The 19,124-nt window shown below is 32.7% G+C and overlaps 2 protein-coding genes across 4 annotated transcripts in view; one reads left to right on the plus strand and one right to left on the minus strand.

The window, feature by feature from the left end:
- Window positions 1–171: 171 nt before the first annotated feature.
- omd (integrator complex subunit 5 omd) lies at window positions 172–15,287 on the plus strand. 2 transcript variants are annotated; one of them, XM_085953082.1, is made up of 16 exons: window positions 172–538; window positions 632–782; window positions 4,048–4,158; window positions 4,350–4,540; window positions 4,816–4,939; window positions 5,194–5,367; window positions 5,772–5,930; window positions 6,993–7,317; window positions 7,401–7,714; window positions 7,888–8,111; window positions 8,301–8,489; window positions 9,147–9,263; window positions 10,937–11,105; window positions 13,999–14,123; window positions 14,440–14,524; window positions 14,976–15,287. In XM_085953082.1, the coding sequence occupies exons 1-16, from the start codon at window positions 320–322 to the stop codon at window positions 15,149–15,151; spliced, it is 2,853 nt and encodes a 950-aa protein (XP_085809208.1). In that variant the 5' UTR covers window positions 172–319; the 3' UTR covers window positions 15,152–15,287. The 2 variants fall into 2 exon arrangements, with proteins under 2 accessions (XP_085809208.1, XP_085809206.1); XM_085953080.1 differs by having other exon boundaries at window positions 13,987–14,123; window positions 14,976–15,227.
- A 348-nt stretch (window positions 15,288–15,635) lies between these two features.
- Window positions 15,636–19,124, minus strand: part of Grip (Glutamate receptor interacting protein) — a 40,404-nt gene continuing 36,915 nt past the window's right edge. The window contains exons 11-16 of one of the 2 annotated variants that reach the window (XM_085953078.1): window positions 18,860–19,015; window positions 18,597–18,782; window positions 17,364–17,993; window positions 17,085–17,281; window positions 16,881–16,979; window positions 15,636–16,778 (exon numbers count right to left, since the gene is read on the minus strand). In XM_085953078.1, coding sequence (XP_085809204.1) covers window positions 16,704–16,778; window positions 16,881–16,979; window positions 17,085–17,281; window positions 17,364–17,993; window positions 18,597–18,782; window positions 18,860–19,015 — 1,343 coding nt within the window. In that variant the 3' untranslated portion in view covers window positions 15,636–16,703. The remainder of the gene's footprint in view (window positions 16,779–16,880; window positions 16,980–17,084; window positions 17,282–17,363; window positions 17,994–18,596; window positions 18,783–18,859; window positions 19,016–19,124) is intronic. The other variant, XM_085953079.1, reaches the window with a different exon arrangement.

Consider the following 19,124-nt stretch of genomic DNA (forward strand, 5'->3'; position numbering starts at 1 on the left):
GTCTCGGAGTTTCTCAAATTCTCCGTAATTTTTTTCTGAGAAACAAAAAACCTAGGTAGACTTTTTCAACAGTGATGACAACGCGTACTATATTTTTCCCGTAAATACTATAATATTCTACTTCGAAAAGATGGCAGCACTGGTCTAATTATTATCTATGGACAATTCTGTATGCTGTGGACTGTCAGACAATATACAATTCTTGTATTCACTGTCGGGCAAAATAATAATATGATTTACCATTCTTGTTTAATTGTATGTTTTATTAATAAGTATCTTTAATACTTTTATAGACAGAGGCGCATAGTTCATAAGAATAATGCCTCCACTCAATACAACAATGGTTGATCCTCTGACCGAATTGCGGTCATTTATATTCGGGGCTACGAGGGGAGGGTTACAAAATGTTTTAGATCTTACGAAAACTGCTATAAACCTGTTGCGGTCATTTCCTGCCGCCAGAGAAGCTGTATTGGAATATTTTTCTATAGTAGTTCACGATGCTGTTGGAAAATTTATAAATCATAATGAATATGAGGTATGTTATTTTGTACCATTTGCAATAATCTACGAAGCCATAGGTGTGTTTATTTCCGTTTATCATATCGATCTTTTCATACATTTATTATAGAATGAATCTGGTGCAGGAAACCGATCGATGGAAGCGGTATTAATGATTGCTCCGGCATTGTGTGAGTTAGAACCACCATGGTCTCCAATTTTGGCTCCATGGAGTATTAACCTATTGAAGGGTATTGCCGGCCGCAATGCCAACTGTCCAAGTAAGTATACTCACAGTTTCTCGGTCTGAAGTAGCGTTTTTTATGGTTCTTAAATAAAGAAGACTGCACGGCCACTAGAAATAATATATACCTACCTATTGTATAGTCAAATGGGTCTATTGTAGTTATTTGTTATAGTAAAATTGTTGTGAAGAATTTGTTAAAAAGTTTTAGCCATAAGAGCCAATTCCTTGACCAATAGCGCCTGTATACGTGCATGAATTTACTTGCACCAATAGTATGTATTTTAAACTATCGTGATCAGTGGCGGCTGGTGACAAGAATATTAGGGAGTGCAAAAAAAGACTCACCTATTTATGCAAGAAGTCCATCCTCCGATTTTTGGATCTTGAAAATACGTCGATTACACGAATATTAAAGTCCGACATTGACGATATCATTTTTTTTTTGATACTTAACATCGCAAGAGCATTTAACCTATCTTGAGACATGGTATTTCTTATAAATGACTTAATCCTTTTTAAAGTTGAGAAGCAACGCTCACTTTCTACTGACGTCATCGGTATTGTACAAATTATTTGCAATAGCTTAACGCTTTCACTAAATACTCCGAGTAAATTATTATTTGTGAATAGCTGTAGTATGGATAACGCTCCATCGGTGACGTAAAAATCTTCTCGACTGTATAAAACAATTAATTCATTTTTAAGTTTCAATTTGTCAATAAAATCGTATGTTGCCATTGCCGTATTAAAATCTATAATTGGAAATTTTTTATGGTAATCGCGAAATTTTTCACTAAAAAACAATTTAGATATTACTAAATGTTCACTATCGTATCGCATACTTCATGACATATTACAGAATGTGATAAATCATTCGGTCGACATTTTTTCGTGGGCTGAATTTGTAGCGTATTATTTTCCCGAATATTTTGAATAGCAAGTGTAAAATGTTCAATATCTTTATTAATCTCTAATACTTCTTTTGATCTCGACTGAAGTTGCTTAAAAAGTATATCGCAGTGGGGCATAATTTTGGCAAAAAAATCTAACCGATAATTAAAATTATCGTCGTTTAAATATCGTAACAGCATTCCAGCTTGGTTTATAGTATCAGCGTCTAAATTTACTGATTCTAAAATGTGCTCCATACACTCATTTAACTGTTCGCGATAAGTGTGCACAACAGTTACCGTTCTTATATTAAAATTCCACCTCGTTGTCGGTGCTGATGGTATTTTTCTATTAACTATTTCTTTCAAAATATCAGTTCTTTTCGCAGATCTCGAAAAAAAACTGGAAATACTCGTAAATTAGCAAAAAAATTTCGGACCATTGTGTTAGCGGAAACACTTCTTTCCATTATTAAATTTAATTGATGGGCGTAACAATGTATGAAGTGTGCGTATGGATACGAAGCTTTTATCAAAGCCTGTACACCACCTAGTCGCCCGCTCATAACGGCTGCACCATCATAACTCTGCCCGATTAATTGGGTTTGTTTAATCTCGAGAAGTTCGAGTTCTTTGAAAATTTCAGATGCAATACCTACCGCTGTATGATCTTTCGGCGTCATAAATTTCCAGAAACGTTCATGTATTTGTCCGCGTAATTCGTACCTAACTACCAAAACTAATTGTTGAGTTGTGGCTACATCCGTGGTTTCATCCGCCTGGATCGCGAAAAACTTACTTTGCGATGTTTCATGTTTTATTTCATTGCGACAAACCTCTAAAATTGAATCTAAAATATTGTTTTGAATTGTTTTTGATATACCCTTTAAAATATTATTGCTATCTAAATGTTGTTTCATTGCAATATCAATTTCCGAGACAAAATCAATAAGCCCTCGATCCACCCCTGGATTATTTGAATCTACGGATTCATCGTGTCCCCTCAAAGCTAATTCAAATGCCCCGCAGAATTTCACACAGTCAATCAACCTGGATAAAATATATCGATTATTGTCTACGCGTTCATTAAATTTTTTCACTGACAAACGATACCCGGCGTCTAACTGAGATCGAATATCTAATGCTCCCAACACTGCAAGTTGCATTTCATTTAAAATTTGTTTTTCAGAACTACTGTGTTTTTTCACTTTATCTGATAGGTGAACTAAATCTTTCACCCCAGACTCTGACCAGCTTGATTCACCTGTAAATAAAAGGCACGGAAAACATAAAACAGTATTTAGATATGAAGAACCGCATAACCATGGCACTTTTGTATACATTTCCACGTAAAATTTTCGATTAATCACTTTGCCTTTAACTGTACACTTTTGAATTAAATTTAAACTTGGTGTGGGGCGTCCCGCAGCCTTAATTTCCAGTTGTTTTGAAAAATCGCGACGATTGTCTTTAATATATTCAACTGAAAACGACATTATTCACTCACTAATCAATGCTGTAAATAGTTAACGAACTTCCTAATACAAAAAAGATTCGCGTACTGACCACTGTGACCGCGAACATTTCAAGGAGATATTCGTATTCGGTAATGTTCGTACGTAACAGCCGAAGCAGTGATTCGACAATCTTGAGCGGGGGAGAACACGAACATTTAACGGTTAAAATATCCCATATTTGAATGCGTCACGAACGATTTCACTGTGAAATTCGTATTGGTATGACGCCACAGATAAGTTTCAGGCGGTTTTATCTCGAATATGCACACCAAGTATAAAAATGCGGTTTCGGAACGCGCGCGCTGAAGTCGGTAGTATTTTTTGCAAGGAATGCGCGGGAACTTTTAAACTGGCTAACTCATATACATTATTATGTTATTATATTTTGGATATCGTCTTTTAATCTTAACACGGAGGTGCACTGCACTTGTGCTCCTTTACAAGAGCCGTCCCTGATCGTGATAATAACTTTTTACACGTAAAAGTGCAATCTCATTCTTCAAGAGTAAGCGAGACGTGATATTGTCATTGTTTGGTACTATTTGGCAGGTTGTGAAAATCGGATAACCTCAAAATGAGTCTGTGCGGTGTACCTAGTTCGTTTTTTTACCAGTAGGTTTGCCACTATCGTTCTACTAGGCAGGCGCAGATATCGCACAGTCCAATTGTCGCGTGAAAATTCAGAAGCTTCTGCATTTTTTTGACCTGTGTAAGCAATCTAGCAATTTGCATGATAATACGTGTTTACATGTGCATTTTTTTGTTATGGCTGTGATAATACATACTGTCAGCAGTAAATCCATGCATTTGTAAACGGGGTATTAGTATTGATAATTAATTTTGCGACCTATGTATGGAAAATTATAGTACCCGCTTCATATTGTGTTTGCAGCATCGGTACTACAGAACTGCGAAGCTGTCAGGTGTCTCTTGAATGTGGCGACAGTTTGTTTAAGTCGTTTAGATGGTGTCGATAGAGTGAGGTGCATTGATATGATGTTGGGTAAGGAATATGTTATGAACAATAAAATTATGTTAATTTATTGTCAAGTTAATTATGATTGTTTACCTCCTGATGCTTATTTTGCGCTATCGAAGCCTATGAAGTTTTGATTTAATCAATTGTGTACATAATTGATTATACATTGGAAGCAGTTGTACTTAATATGTAATTTTATATTATTATGCAAACAGGTAGCAGTCAATGCGATTGGGTGGTGGGTCATGTGGGCCGTTGTGATCCATCTTTGGTAGTTCCTCGGGCTCTCGAGTTGGCTCTTCAGAATTCGTCTCCGCAGAATATTGACCATGTTGTTGGAATACTTACTCATCTCACTCCACTTCATTTTCCTCATATCAGAGAAGCGTTACTTCAAATGTTCGAGGTAAGTACAAAAACCCATTTAATATATTTCCGTTGTATAATTATTGTAAAATTTAATCATCGAGAAATGGCAACAGATAACGCTTATAACACACTAAAAACAGGTAATTTCGTTTGCTACTATCTGAGCCCCATTACAACATCTAACAATAAAAATATTCTTCTGTGCTTCTATTGCCACGTTAAATAAATACAATAGGTATCTCTATCCCGCTCCATTATATTTTATTGCATTTTAATACATACATATTGAACTGTGATTATTTTATTTTACAGGACAGCCTAAATTTTGAATCAGGTGACACTGAAAGAAGAAGAGCCATTGTACCATATTTAATGCAACTAGCTTCTAAATCAGATATTGTTCTAAAAGCGCTAACCAAAGATATCAATGTTACCAGTAAGTATAGACCACAATATAATAAAAGCTGTAAATGGTGTATAATTTAATTACATTATAGATAAAGATGACTGGTATACCCTGTTAATAACCTGTGCGAACAAAATTAGTGAATTCTGTATTATTTCAATATTGCATTTTTATTTTATGCATGTATGAATCGTGATCGAGATTTTCTAATTTTTTGTGAGACAACAATATATTTATCAGACATGATTCGATATTATAGTTAAAATGAATTGAATTGTTAATAGCATCAGATGGTTTGTTGGAGAAGCTGGTGAAGATTTGTGGGCCGGGAATTCCTGGTTTGGGGCCAGGAAACGGACGCGCAGCTTTAGTTTCCCTCTGTCTGAGAGCTCAGGCACCTGTTTTTCTACTACTTCTCGGTTGGGCGCCTCAAAATTTATTTTGCCGTGAATTGCTTGGTAAGAAGAAACATTTAAAAAAAAAATTACAATACACCCTTGACTTTTATTGATTCAAGTTATAGTTGCTACTTCATAACTTTGCACTCAAGTATTACATAATATTATCTATTATTAAGTACTGGTGAATATCATTTGATCTAATTTTATGTGAGTTATTCAGGCAAAGAAGCGTATCAGTGTAGAAAAAAGTGCAAAGTTATAAAGCGTATATTCTACCTCACCGTAATTATGATGAGCATAATTAGATAAAATATTTTTTCAGACTTGATAATATTATGAACATGATTTTTTCAATATCTTTTCAATTTTCTAGATGTCATATTTCTTTGGCAAAAACAAGGAATTTCGCTACAAATAAACTGTTTTAAAAAAAAATTTATTGACTGCATGTTATTTTACAGAACACTTGCTACAAAAAATGGAAACTGATGTTAGAAGTACTGAAGTGAAAATACCATTGCTAGATAGTATTGCTTCTGACATGGTTAACATACGAAGAAAAATATTGCATGGTTCTGTTTTGGAAAAATCTGCTGTCGCTAGAGTTACGATCCTGATCAGTGAGCTTGAAAGTTTTTTCCTAAATAAATATAGAATATAGTTAAGGTGTGCAATGGTTTTTGTTAGTGGGCATGCTGTCGAAAAAATACATACTGGCAATCCTCGGCTTTCGCACGTAATTGGTTCGAAAGTGGAGGAATGTAAAAAAAACATCAAAAAGTGTACTTTAAAATATTTATTTATCAATGGGTATAATATAGTTAACGTATTAGCAATCAGGTGTTTTCTTTATAAACTTGTCAAGAGATAGTTGAATACCACCCTTTTAGGAGAGAGGAGCGTCTGCATGGAAGTGAACAGTTTTTGCGTTATCAACAAAAATGTAAATTTTAAGCAATGTAATAATGTTCGAAAGTCGAGGACCGCCTGTATTATATACATTGTCTACTTGGACCACTAATGGTTTTGTAACTAATCAATTCTTGAAACAAGGTGTAAGCTTTACACTTTACATGTGTTTTTTCTTTCTTACTACCCAATTCGAGGGCTTAGTGTCAAACAACACTATCTACAAAAGTGCAACTTTAGAGGAGAGCCAAAAATCGTTATTTTAGATTCTTGTAACTCAACAAGGGAAATGTTTATTTAAAACCTAATGTTAATATTTTATAATTTATTGTGTATTGTACATTTATCTTGCTTATGATGATGTTAAAATGTATAGGGATAGTTTTTAAAAAATATGAAAACATGGGTAACTTATGTAGTTAACGTTAAACTTTACTGACGATTTAATAAGAAATTAGAAAAGATTGACATAACGTTGTTTGACTATCATGTAGCCGTAAATGTAAAATAACGTTACCTCAAAAAAAAAAAAAAAAACACTTTTTTGTAGATAACGTTGTCTGACTTTAAGCACTCAAATTGTACTACATAATAATATTATCCTAATACATAATAATATTATCAATACATAATATATACTTACAATTTTTTGAGTATTTTTGGGCATGCTCCGCATTTACAGCATCTATGGATCGCATGCCACTGTTGAACATATTTTTTACTTATGGTCATTGGTACATCGATGTTTTATGAAATTATTTATTTGTTTTAAGGTTATCAATCAACTTCAGTTTTCATAAATATCGTGAGTTACATGTTGCAAAATTCACGTGATGATGGAACCTTAGCGATATTGGCTAGAATAATATCAGGCACGCTCTCCATGAGAGTGACTCTAGAGAGTAACGACAACGACTCTATGTCCGAATCAAACAGGGCTCTTTCGCTTATTCAACAGGCTCATGAAAACGCTCTGCGAGAATCTGTCAATGCAGTCACAATGGCTGAAGAATATTTAAAAGACAATAACAAAATGGATTCTTACAGAAAACAAACATGTCTGGAGAGATATTGTAATAATATTGCTACACTTCTTAGGTATGTTCACATTGTTGACTACATCCTTTACATGCACATTATTGTCATCATGTAATACAATTGATCATTTTGTGTTATTGTAGATGGGAGAGTACGGGAAAAGTGGTTCAACTTCAAAATAGACCAATAACCAAAGTCAGTCAAATGAATTTACTAAAATTGGCTTGCGTGTTTTATGATCAAGTGTCTGTTGTTGGCTTTTCGATAGCCGATTTTGCAGTGCATGGCCTAGATGAAATGAAACGTGAAAACTCTATGTGCATTTGTCACGCTATAGCCACAATGATTGATCTCATTAATATTCCTAACGATCAAAATTCCCTACTTGATGTTGAAATACTTATGAAGATTACAAAAGCCAATGTCAAATATTTTTTTAGATGCTTACATGAAAAAGGTAATTATTAAAATTTGGATGAAGGGTGGACTAAAAATTTACTATCATAACTAGTGTTTGTTATTTCTTTTAAATATTTTATTTGATTAACTAGTAGATACCGCTAATTTTGAATCACCCAATCATAGAATGAAATGATTCGATACAATTAAGGTGTGTATTCTTTATTGTAGAGGTTATGAAGCAGCTGAAGGGAACACAGACAGCGTTCAGGATATTCCGCAGAACATGCGGCAATAATAAGATTGCAAGATCTGTTGCGCTGAGAGAATTGCTCGAGACCGCATTATTCAGGGAAGCCGAATTGTTTGGTGCTCTTTTCAAAGATAGTCTGGACAACAATGCCAACTTTGAAAAGAGTAAAGACGAACTGTTAATGTTTCAAAATCACAAACAGGTAAATTTTATAAGAACATATTACTAACGTAGTATGTATTGATAAAATCATTGGTGAATAAATACTAGGTGAGAATAAATGTTCAAAAATGATGATCCATCTGATGTTAGTACATACAAATGTTGGAGAATTTTGTGTGACCATAAGGTAACTAAAACATTAATCATGCGGTTATATATTCATTTTTAGGGTCCTATAACACAGTTAACTCAAAGTCACACATCAGTTTTCCATGCTGGCATTATCGGAAAGGGTGCCCGAAAGATTAATACATCAGCTGTAGTATTGAATGTACCAGTTGACGATGCCAATGTTGCTACACTTTCAAAGACAAGCAGAGAAATCGAACTTCTTTTAGGTGCCATAATGTCTTGTATGGTAAGTAAATATCAACATTGTAATATATTTTATTATCGTACTACTAAAATAGTATGATGTGTTACAAGTACAGTATAACCTCGTTTTTACGTGCCCGGTATTCACGTTTTCCCGGCAATTGCGTGTAATTTTTTCGGTCCCGATGTATTTCAGTACATTTAATACCCGCATTTACGTCTTTCTTTCCCGCGATTTACGTCGGAAATATTCAAAATATGCAAGTTACGCGCGCTTCTGAAGAACTGTCTGATGAAGACGAGGTTGATATTCCAACAAAAGAAGAAGCAATGAGGTTCACCGAGGGTTTAAAAACCTACTTTACAAACTTTGCTGATATCCAAGATGACACTTTTAAATGTTTATATAGTCTTGAAAGAGAATTACATAACAAAAAAACAAAAATGCAACAAACTAATATACATATGTACATGATTTTTTCAATAAAAATTTAAATTGAATGTTGTTTTTTAATAAAACGTTATTTTTTTAGAAACATAAAATTTTAATGTTCTTTTTTTCAATACCCCCCTTTTACATTTTCCCTCCAATTAGGTTTTTTTTTTCCAGTCCCTTAAAAAACGTAAAATAGGGGTTATACTGTATATTTCTGAGAACAATATGTTTTTTTGTATGACTTTTTGATGCTTTTTTTTGTAGGAAGAAAACGGTAAAGTTCTTGAAGGTATGACTTCGGTGTCACTGTTATTGGTAGAATTAGTTTCTCCAGACGTTATGTACAATGGTTTGCCATGGCCCGATGAAGATTTTACCAAGGTATGTTAAGAAAGGTGACTTATTTTTATCTATATAAATCAGTCGTGAAGTCTGTCGGATTGCAGGTAACAAATGAATAGAATGACTGCACATTTAGGCATTGATCAATGTGTTATATTATATCAGCATTATTTAGTAACGCCAAGTACGTATGGCAATTTATTCCATCATATTATAATCATCAGTAGCGAAGGGTGACTTTTGGAAAGAGGTAAGCTGTGGAGATCAGAGAAAAAGAGCACATTTGTCAGGTAACTTACGGGAAATAAGAAGATAATACTTACGATATTACTACTGATGAATAGGTGCACACTAATGACAACGACACACTGGTCATTGGTTTCACCGCTGAATTTGTCAAATTATTTAAATCACTTATGGCAGTAGAATTATTCCACGCAGACTTTTCTTTAGCAAACAATACGCATCGCCAACAAAAATGTTTGTTTAATGTATAGCTGCAAGTTAAAAACAAATATTTATCATATAAATTGTTGTGAAAATGTCTAATATAAGTTTTTTTGCTGTATTCAAATCTAAATCAACCCTTGGAAGGTCAAGCTTTGATAATTTTTAATTTTTGACGAAACGTCAAACTCGGGAATGATTTTTTTAAAATGTAATCTTTCGCACATCTTCGATCAGGACACTAGACAATTTAATAAATACTTATATATTAAAAGCCCTGGCGAATGATTTCGGTACAATATGAGATAATTTATCCACATTCAAAACGCAGTAATACACTGAATTTTGTATTATAAAATAAAACTTTATCACCGCTTTGAAATGTCAATATGACATGAACTGTGAATAGCATGTTATGTTTGTCTATGACTGAAGTAACCTAAATAATAATCGCGAATTAATACAATATTTATTTTTAATAACAATTTATAAATTATAATATGTGATCGAACACAATAGTTAATTTTTTTTAATCACCTTATTATTTATTATTTGCTTAAAATGATAATCATCGACAATAAACAAATCAACATAGCGCGTAAGCTTGTCCTGTAACGCTTCCAAGTCTGGAACAAAAACGCAGACATGTATGAAGTTGGCAACTGAATTGCGGTAGAAAATTCGGCTTGGATTATGATCGACATAATTCTAAAAATAGCACTCACGTTATGACGTTCCGTCATTTATTTTTGATTCGAAACTTGACTAAATTAAACGCTCTACTTCTAAATACCGACAATAGATGACAATCAATATTTTTATTATAACCTAGTCCTAGACAATATAGATATTTATTTATTTAAATTAAATACTTGAAAATAGAAGGTAAGCTTTAAATAATCGCTTAGTATGGAGCCTTCGCCACTGATAATCATAGTATAAACTGAATTTGTTTTCTTCAATATTATTTTTATTTTGAAACTGAATCTTTTTCATTTCTCCAAAGGGTGGTGCTAATTACCTATATTCATACAGTTACAATCACAGATCCAATTTGTAGTGTATTTCCTTGTCTTGTAACCTTGTAGGTATTATAATATTTAGTTTTATGTTTTTATGAGTCAAGGTGAACATTAAGCAATCATTTAGTATTTAGTCTTCACCGTTGATTGTCTACTTTGCTTCTATTAAAAAATGGAATATGTATCTTACTACAAAAATGTCTATTTTCTGTTATTGTTAACTTTCAAGATTATTTTTTGCAGCAAGTAAGCATTGAGCGTGAACTTTATATCAGGCAAGTGTTTGATGGTTACCCTCTGGTTTGGCATCTTATCCGCCTCGTCAGCAGTTTTTGTCCTGCTCTGTGCTACTGCTCTGTATTACTGAGAGCTATAGCTGCAACTCTCATACATCAATATGGAGCTAAATCAGGTTTATTATTATTATTATTATTATTGACAATTATATACTTAAGGCGATGTCTCTACCTACTAGAGGCACCTAGCGGAAAAATACGAAGCTTGCAATTTGAGACATTTTTATGATAATTTACAATAAATTTCAACTGTGTTAATTAATAAATATGTATCTGAAAACATTAAAAAGAAAAATATTTTTTATTTTAATTCAAAGATAAACTTACAATTGTAAAAAAATGTAATAAAATATGAATTTGTTGCAGGACCCCATCTTATTATTACATTGTATTGTATGGTCATATTTATTATTAAAATTTAGTTTATTAAGTTTTCTATGTTTTGACGTAGAGATTTTGGACTAATTCATAGTTTTAATAGTTTTAAATGTGTATAACTTGAAACTCTTTTTTATTTAAATGTAACACAGTTACAAATTGTAAATTATCAAAAAAGATATCTCAAATTGCAAGCTATGTATTTTTCCGCTAGGTGCCTCTAGTATATCGCCTTAATATGTATTTTTTATTTTTGTATTCAATTGACAGTGTCTGAAACCAAAGAATCAAATCAAAATAACTGTAATAAAATATGACATTTTACTGGAACTGGTATATTAGGGGCAGACATATTAGGTGCTGCAGAAAAAAATGTGAAGGAAACCCAAACAATGTGTTTTTATGAATCCCATTGCTATAATTATCATAAAAAATATAAGTAATATGTAATATTATATGGAATTTTAAATATCCTATCGATATATCAAATAAAAAAAAGGTTTTCTCATTTTTAGCACTGTATTATAGCCCTTGCTAATTATTATTAATATGGTATCCAATATATAAGAATTATTAATGGATTAGCAAATCAATACATTTTATTTGAAACCTTAGATTATTAAAAATTTTATGTTTTCAAATAAATTATATATTTAATAGGGTAGATGTCATGCCAGTGGAACCCCGATCTACCGTTCTCGCATAAATCGTGTTCCTGCACGGATCGTGTCTCACCAAACACCCATAAGAACAATGTTAAATAATCCCATATTAACCGTTCCCTGATTTATCGTTTTCCTCTATCTATCGTCTAAATATTATGGTCCCGTCACAAATATTATCCCGATTGACCGTTTTTGTTGAATATTTTTCATTTCGCTGTCGTAGAATTGTACATACATACAGACCATTCAGTTGTGTTGCTTTGTTTGCACAAATTGGTCGGTGCTCAGCCTTGCCTCGCATCTTGTATCACGAATTTTTATAAATCGCAACTAAAATGCCCCCCATGAAGAAAACTAGAAGACGTCGAAAAAAATCCAGGAGAAAAATGAGCTTTTTTTTAAAAAAAAATTTGTATATCCCGTAGGATCCTTTGAAAACCGTAGAATCGGGGTTTCACTGTAGTAATATTAATTCAACAAGAAATTTCCAAAGACCTGGGTAATTACATCACTGTACTTATTACACGGTGAAATAATGTGCATCCACTTAACAATTTATGTTTATCAGTATTAGTATTAGGTGTATTCAGGGTCACGGAACTCACTTCTAGCCAAACTTCTTACCTCTAAAGAAAATTATATTCAAATATCATTTAAACTTTTCCTATGCCACGAAGCGTATAAAAATTAAACAAACAAACACAAATGAAAATTAAAAATAAACAACTAAAGTTGTAGCCCCGACATCCTGAAGTGGGCCCCCAGTCCAGGATCTTTCGCTGGCATGACAAAAAAGGCCCTGGGTGTATTGAATGAAACAAAAGTCTACTTCAAATCACAGTGTGGCCATAATCCAACAAAAATATCATAATCTAATATGAAAGAATGCCACAATCCGAAATTTAAACCTAGCAATACTTGCACCCCACCCTTACTTGGTTTCAAAATTGTTTTTGTTGGATACTGTGTAACTATTTTGTTAACCAGAAAGGCTAGTTGGTAGGTTTTTGGATGTTTATTTTATTTCGAAAATGAAGCAATTTAAAAAGAAATGGCATCTGTGGAGATTCTGTATTGAAAAATACTCTAAAATTCATTTCTGAACAAAATAATGTCCCTTGCCATTTTATAAATTTGAACAGCTGTGGTGTACACACAAGTTGACAACATCATAAAAACAGCAACTCAGCTTGATACCCATTAAATCCAAGAAAAATGAAGCTGTTATCAGCACAACAGCCCTTTAAGATAGTATATTAAATTAAATTACCTATGATAATCATTATGGTAAATATTTTATGAGCTCAAATTTATCTTTGTGTACACAGTTTTAGAAAATGTATTTAAAAGAATTAAATTAATGGTTAATAGTGAAGATGACGACATGTATGATTATTTCAGATATTTTTTGTTTTTATAATATATTACGATAGAATCACATGTATGCTTTTGTAATCCATTTTCTCATATTTTGTTTTAAAATTATTGTAAAGTCGCAGTGTTTTTATTGTAATTTGTTGTCAATAGAAAAATATCTGAAATAATAGGATATCGTTTTCAGTTAATTTAATATTAATTCAATTCATTCAGATGTATGACTTTTACGCATTGTCCACGTACACCCATAAAGTTTAGTTGTCTATGCTGCTGTCAAAAAATAGAGGTTGGTTCCTACGGCCGCTGGACCAGATATGTATGTGTACCAATCCCATTTTATACGATCATTGTTATTTTATGTTTTTGTATGATTGCAACATGTTGAATGTAAGTTGAAATTTGGAAATAGCCATTATAGATTTTAAATTCATTACAATATTGTGTATTCATGATATAAATATAAAATATGATTAACTTAAAGTTATGGATAAAAAATTAAAAAAACTTATTAGGAAATACGTTATTGTTTTTTTTTTAATGAACTCTACTATATTGCGTATTCAATAAATAATTGTAGATAAATATGTAGGCAGCGACGAAGACAGCCTGAATGAAGTCACAATACAATTGTTAGACATTATGTGCCGAGGACAGTTGCTGCCCCCGCCTCTCAATTACATCAGTAAGATGATTCCTCACTTAAAACCAATTGAGGTTAGTAATTAGGACCATAATTATTATCACACCCCTATTATGTTAGCATGAAGTGTATTGTGTGAATATTGAAATTATACCTCTTTATGTTCAAGTATCTTGAAAAATTTACAATTGCCTAATGAAATACTAGAATCAGATTATTTTAGTAAAATTTTTTTGCCATGTCGTAATTAATACATATTCAATGTAAATATTATTTGGAATTCTTATCTTGATCCTTGATTTTTTGGTAACATCGTCCTCTAAACAGTATTGAAAAAATATTATAAAAGTGCAAACACATACCAACATTGAATATGGAAATACTTTTCAGATCGTGCAAATTTTGAGGGACTCTGTATGGAATTATACGAGAGATAATGTGCCCTCTCCTGCACTTTTTACGTGTGATGCATCAGGTAAATCATAAAATATCACATTGAAGTTTCCATATTATGTCAAAATATTTACCGAGACACTGTAAATACCATAATTATAACAACATTCAAACTTTTGATTTAAAAAAAGGTAAAATACCAAACTTGATCACTACTTTACTAGGGATTAGCAGGTTAGACATTGGCTTAACCCCCAGGTGAATTTGATTCAGCAGCGGTATTCAGACTCTCATTTGACTGATTTAGAGTCGGTCATTCAGTCATGTTCTGTCCACTCATTTTGATGTAGAAATTGTTTAAAGTCAATTGATCCATTGTTGTTCTGAATATGACAATCTTTTAACAACTACCATCAGTATTCTATGTTCACTCATTCAAGTATTACATTAGGTGTTTAGTACATATCCCTAGATAAGTTCTCTATGTGTATTATTATACATGAGTTATTAAATAATTAATTATCTTCTTGTAGGCCTACATTGGCGAGATCCAAGCATATCTGTACCATCACCATATTATACGGATACTTTGAGGGTTATAATTCAGAAGAACATTGCGACATTGGGACATTTATACCCGTTGATGTTTTTAGACATGAAAATTGGCGATGGGTGCGCCGTAAAGTCTGATTATGGTAACTTTTCCTAATGTGTACTATTCTTATATATTATTTTTGTGAAAAATGAACTGTTATGTATTTATGAAACAATAAATAATGAATTGTCAAATAATAAGATGTTACTTATTCAATATTTTAATTCCATAAATTTTGTTTTTGTAGTATTTTGAAATTAGTTGGTCAGTTTCTTACAATAGGTATTCTTTATAAAATATTAGTTATGCGCCTAATGGTAAATTACCTATTTGATTGTAATAAGTTTGCAGTCAGTTGAAAATTATTCTATATTATTACAATTCATAATGATTTAATTTTCTACTACATAAATAGAGCACAACATCAAACACTAATAACTTAATTAAGAATAGCCACTAATTTTTCTAATATGTTGATGGGTTACATCAAATTTATTATGTTATTTACATATTTTGTTTAAGTAACATTAGGCATATGAAATCAGAACTATGTGTTAAAATATAAATATTATTATGCATTTTTCACTTTACATAATAAACCTATGATACTTAAAAATTATACTTATTTTAATATGAATAATGCTTATCATATCGTTAACTTAATGTCTAAAAATATCATGTATAAGGTAGAAAGAAGGCTCTTCAATACATTTAAGGTGAGTTGCCGTGGTTTCCATGGAAGTGGTCAGTAATAATGAATCTAATATTAAAATATGTACTTTTATTATAATTATTGTTAAAATTATCATATTTTCTATCGCAATAGGCAATCTATTGGGTGAGTGATTAATGGTTTTTTTCCAATATAATTTCACAGAGGCATTCTTAGAAAACAAAATAAGTTATTAGTGAAATACTTTTTTCATACTTAAAGCCTTGTTTTCATTATAGTAGAGTTATAAACATACCATGTAAGCATGAAGTTCGATAGTTTTGACAGAAAATAAGATGTAGTTAGAGCGATGCCGAGGATGCAATAGGCTTCATGTAAGAGCAGTTGGAAATAATAATGGTAACATTAATTAAATATACCCTGTGTAATTCGTGCAGCGTAGAAGTACTTTTGGCAAATACTGACTGTCGTAATTCAACCAGTGAAAACGTAGTTGGTAAAGTAGAATATGATTGTACCCTGGGATAGGGACTCGCCTTCCCCCTCCACTGATTTCCACGAACTAGTGGTTAGTGTTCATGATGATGACACCTGTTCCGTTATTTTTATGTATTATTTCAAAAATGTGCGAGACGAGCAATGAAATTGACACATGAGCGAGTGAGAAAGAGATATTCGACCTTCGATGACACAACTTAACTTTAATATGTATGTGCATGTGTACTCTACCAACGCAGGTAGAGTAGAGCAGTTTGGATAGTAAATGTGCTAGTGTACGCTACCGCTAACTCTACCAATGACAACAAGGTTCAATATATATTAGTTAAGTTAGGAGTAGTAGATTCTAGAATGATTTCCATAGTTTACCTTTGGCATTATTGATTTTACTATTATGACAACTTTTATTTTAATTTATTTGACCCTTTCGATAATACAATAATACCACTAATCATTCATTGAAGGTTTCTTCAATCCTCTATCTATACCCGTGACTCAAATAGTCTTTGTCACAATACTACTTGTTTCCATTATGTTAGAATTGTTATCTTCACTCCATGAATTGCAGTCCTGAAAATTTTAATGAACATTAAAGATATCAAGTATTTAATAAGAATACAATTTTTTCCTCATCAATAATTGTTTTTATGGTACATAAGTATATCTTCCTACCTTAAGTCTTTGTAAAATAAGCTCGATTCTGTCTCCAGCTGAGGCGATTAATGGTACTGTAAGACAGCAATCAAAATCCACAGTTCTTGTCCCGTTAACCTGGACAAAAAGGTAATGAAATGCAATTCCACCATTGATGCTTGAATGATTATAATAATGATAATTATTAATGAAAGGTTAACATTAGCATGGCTTCGTTAATACCTGCAAAATTCTATCATATGGTTTAAGAAGGCCGACAATATCGGCAGGTCCTCCTTTCCTGATGCGATTTATGTACACTCCTCTTTCATAAAGTCCATCCGATACTGAAAATCCATAGTCATCATATATCACATCTTTATAAAGTGTTACATGGTGAATTGTTCCTTGGTTGGACACCGATTCCATATTATAAAAGCCTGTAATAAAATAATCATCAACATAATTTGTATATTATATTACAAAGAAAGACATTTTATTCAAAAAGATTGTAATCTCTACCTGGAATATCTGAGTCATAGTTTTGACTTGAATTAAGTTGGTAGCTTGTTGTCGGTAATTGATAATTTCCAATATTTAAAGCATTGAAGTTGTGTGCTTCATTATTTCTTCCATGCATGCCATTCTCCATGATGTGGAATCCGTTATTACCTCTGCTTGAACCGCCATCTGACGTATTATCGTGAGCCTTTATGAATGATGATTTAAGTTCAGGCGGATTCAAGTTGTATTGTTTGTGTCCGGAATTATCTGATTTACAACTTCCTTCTTTTGAGTCAAACTTGCAGAAGAAATCTGCATTATCATCGCAATAGTTGACTTTATGATTATTACTGTTTGGGGGTGTTTCAAAATTGTTTAACCCTTCAAAATTTTGGTTATTTATATTGAATCGGTCGTTGAATTTGATTCTCGTGTTGCTGCAAGAATTATCAGTTTTGAATGTCCGCAATGTATTTGTGAAGCTGTAATTTGGCATTTGGAGTTCGTTCATATCGCACGAGCCAGCGTCAGATATTCTGTAACCGGAAGCCAATAATTTGTTTTCATCCGTTGGTAAATATGATATTCTGTTATCGTTAGCAGCTTTCAATAGGTCCCCTTCAGATTGCTGTGATGCTTCATCCAGTTCTGTAATAGTGTATTATGGTGTATTAGTTATAGTTTCGATGTGTATTAGTTATTCGTTTAGATCGATGAAATGATAAAGTTCTGCGGAAGTACATGGCAACGCAATGCACAGGACCTAGAGAAGTGGAATCAGCTTGGAGAGGCCTTCATCCAGCAGTGGATAGATTCAGGCTGATGATGGTGAGTTATCGTTTGAATATAATACCAGCATATTTTTAACTAGGCATTTACTATCATAGTAGGTATCAGAGAGGTAAGTACTAAGCAGGTAGGTACCTAACAAACTTACAGACAATTTTAAACTAAAAATAAGAGAGGACAGCATTCTAAGTCTACTTAAGGTTGACGTCACTGTCGGAGGAGTTACCAGCAACGTGGTCAATGTACATATTCCCCGAGGACAAGAGAAGACTCGAAAGGTGAAATTGTGGTAACTGGATTAGGTCACAGATTTAAGAATGCTCAGTCAAAACAGCCGAAAAGAGGCGATGCTGGATCGTCCAAGGTGAAAGAAGTTTATGGAAGAGGCCAAGACCCGCCATCGGTTGTAGTGTCATGAAAAATCATTTTTTGGAAAATTGTAGTTGTGAATGTAGTAATCACCTGTTGTATTATCTCTGGCTACGTTTGAAATAGTCGGTTGACTATCCCAAGATTCTACAGCGCTATCGATGGAAGCGAGCCCGGGACTAGATTGTGAATTATTTGTGAACGTATTAGAATCTCTACTTCCGTATGATTCTACATTTTCTATTTTCACAGGTATTGTCATTTTTGATGTGGCGGCTTCTGTAAAATTTTATTATGTTCATTAATTGTTTCGAATATTGCAATGGTAAGTTTTTAATTATGTTAGTTTCACTTACTGCTTGGTTTTCTAGATACCTTCAGTAGAACCCTATGCGATGAATTTTGGAGCATTTTTATTGCGTCTGACAGAGGTTTTCGATTCACACTTTCTCCGTTTATTGATAAAATGCGATCACCTATCTGCAATACCTCGGACCTCTCAGCCAAACCTCCTGAAAAATATTAAATAACATATAATAATAGTTCATTGTCCTAAGGAAAATAAAATTATTCATGAAAAGTATTGGATATGAGAGTATAGAAAAAGCTAATGGGCTCCCT

Source organism: Rhyacophila brunnea, unplaced genomic scaffold, assembly GCF_057557595.1.
Source record: "Rhyacophila brunnea isolate RB1 unplaced genomic scaffold, BYU_Rbru_1.0 scaffold_3, whole genome shotgun sequence".
Lineage (NCBI taxonomy): Eukaryota > Metazoa > Arthropoda > Insecta > Trichoptera > Rhyacophilidae > Rhyacophila > Rhyacophila brunnea.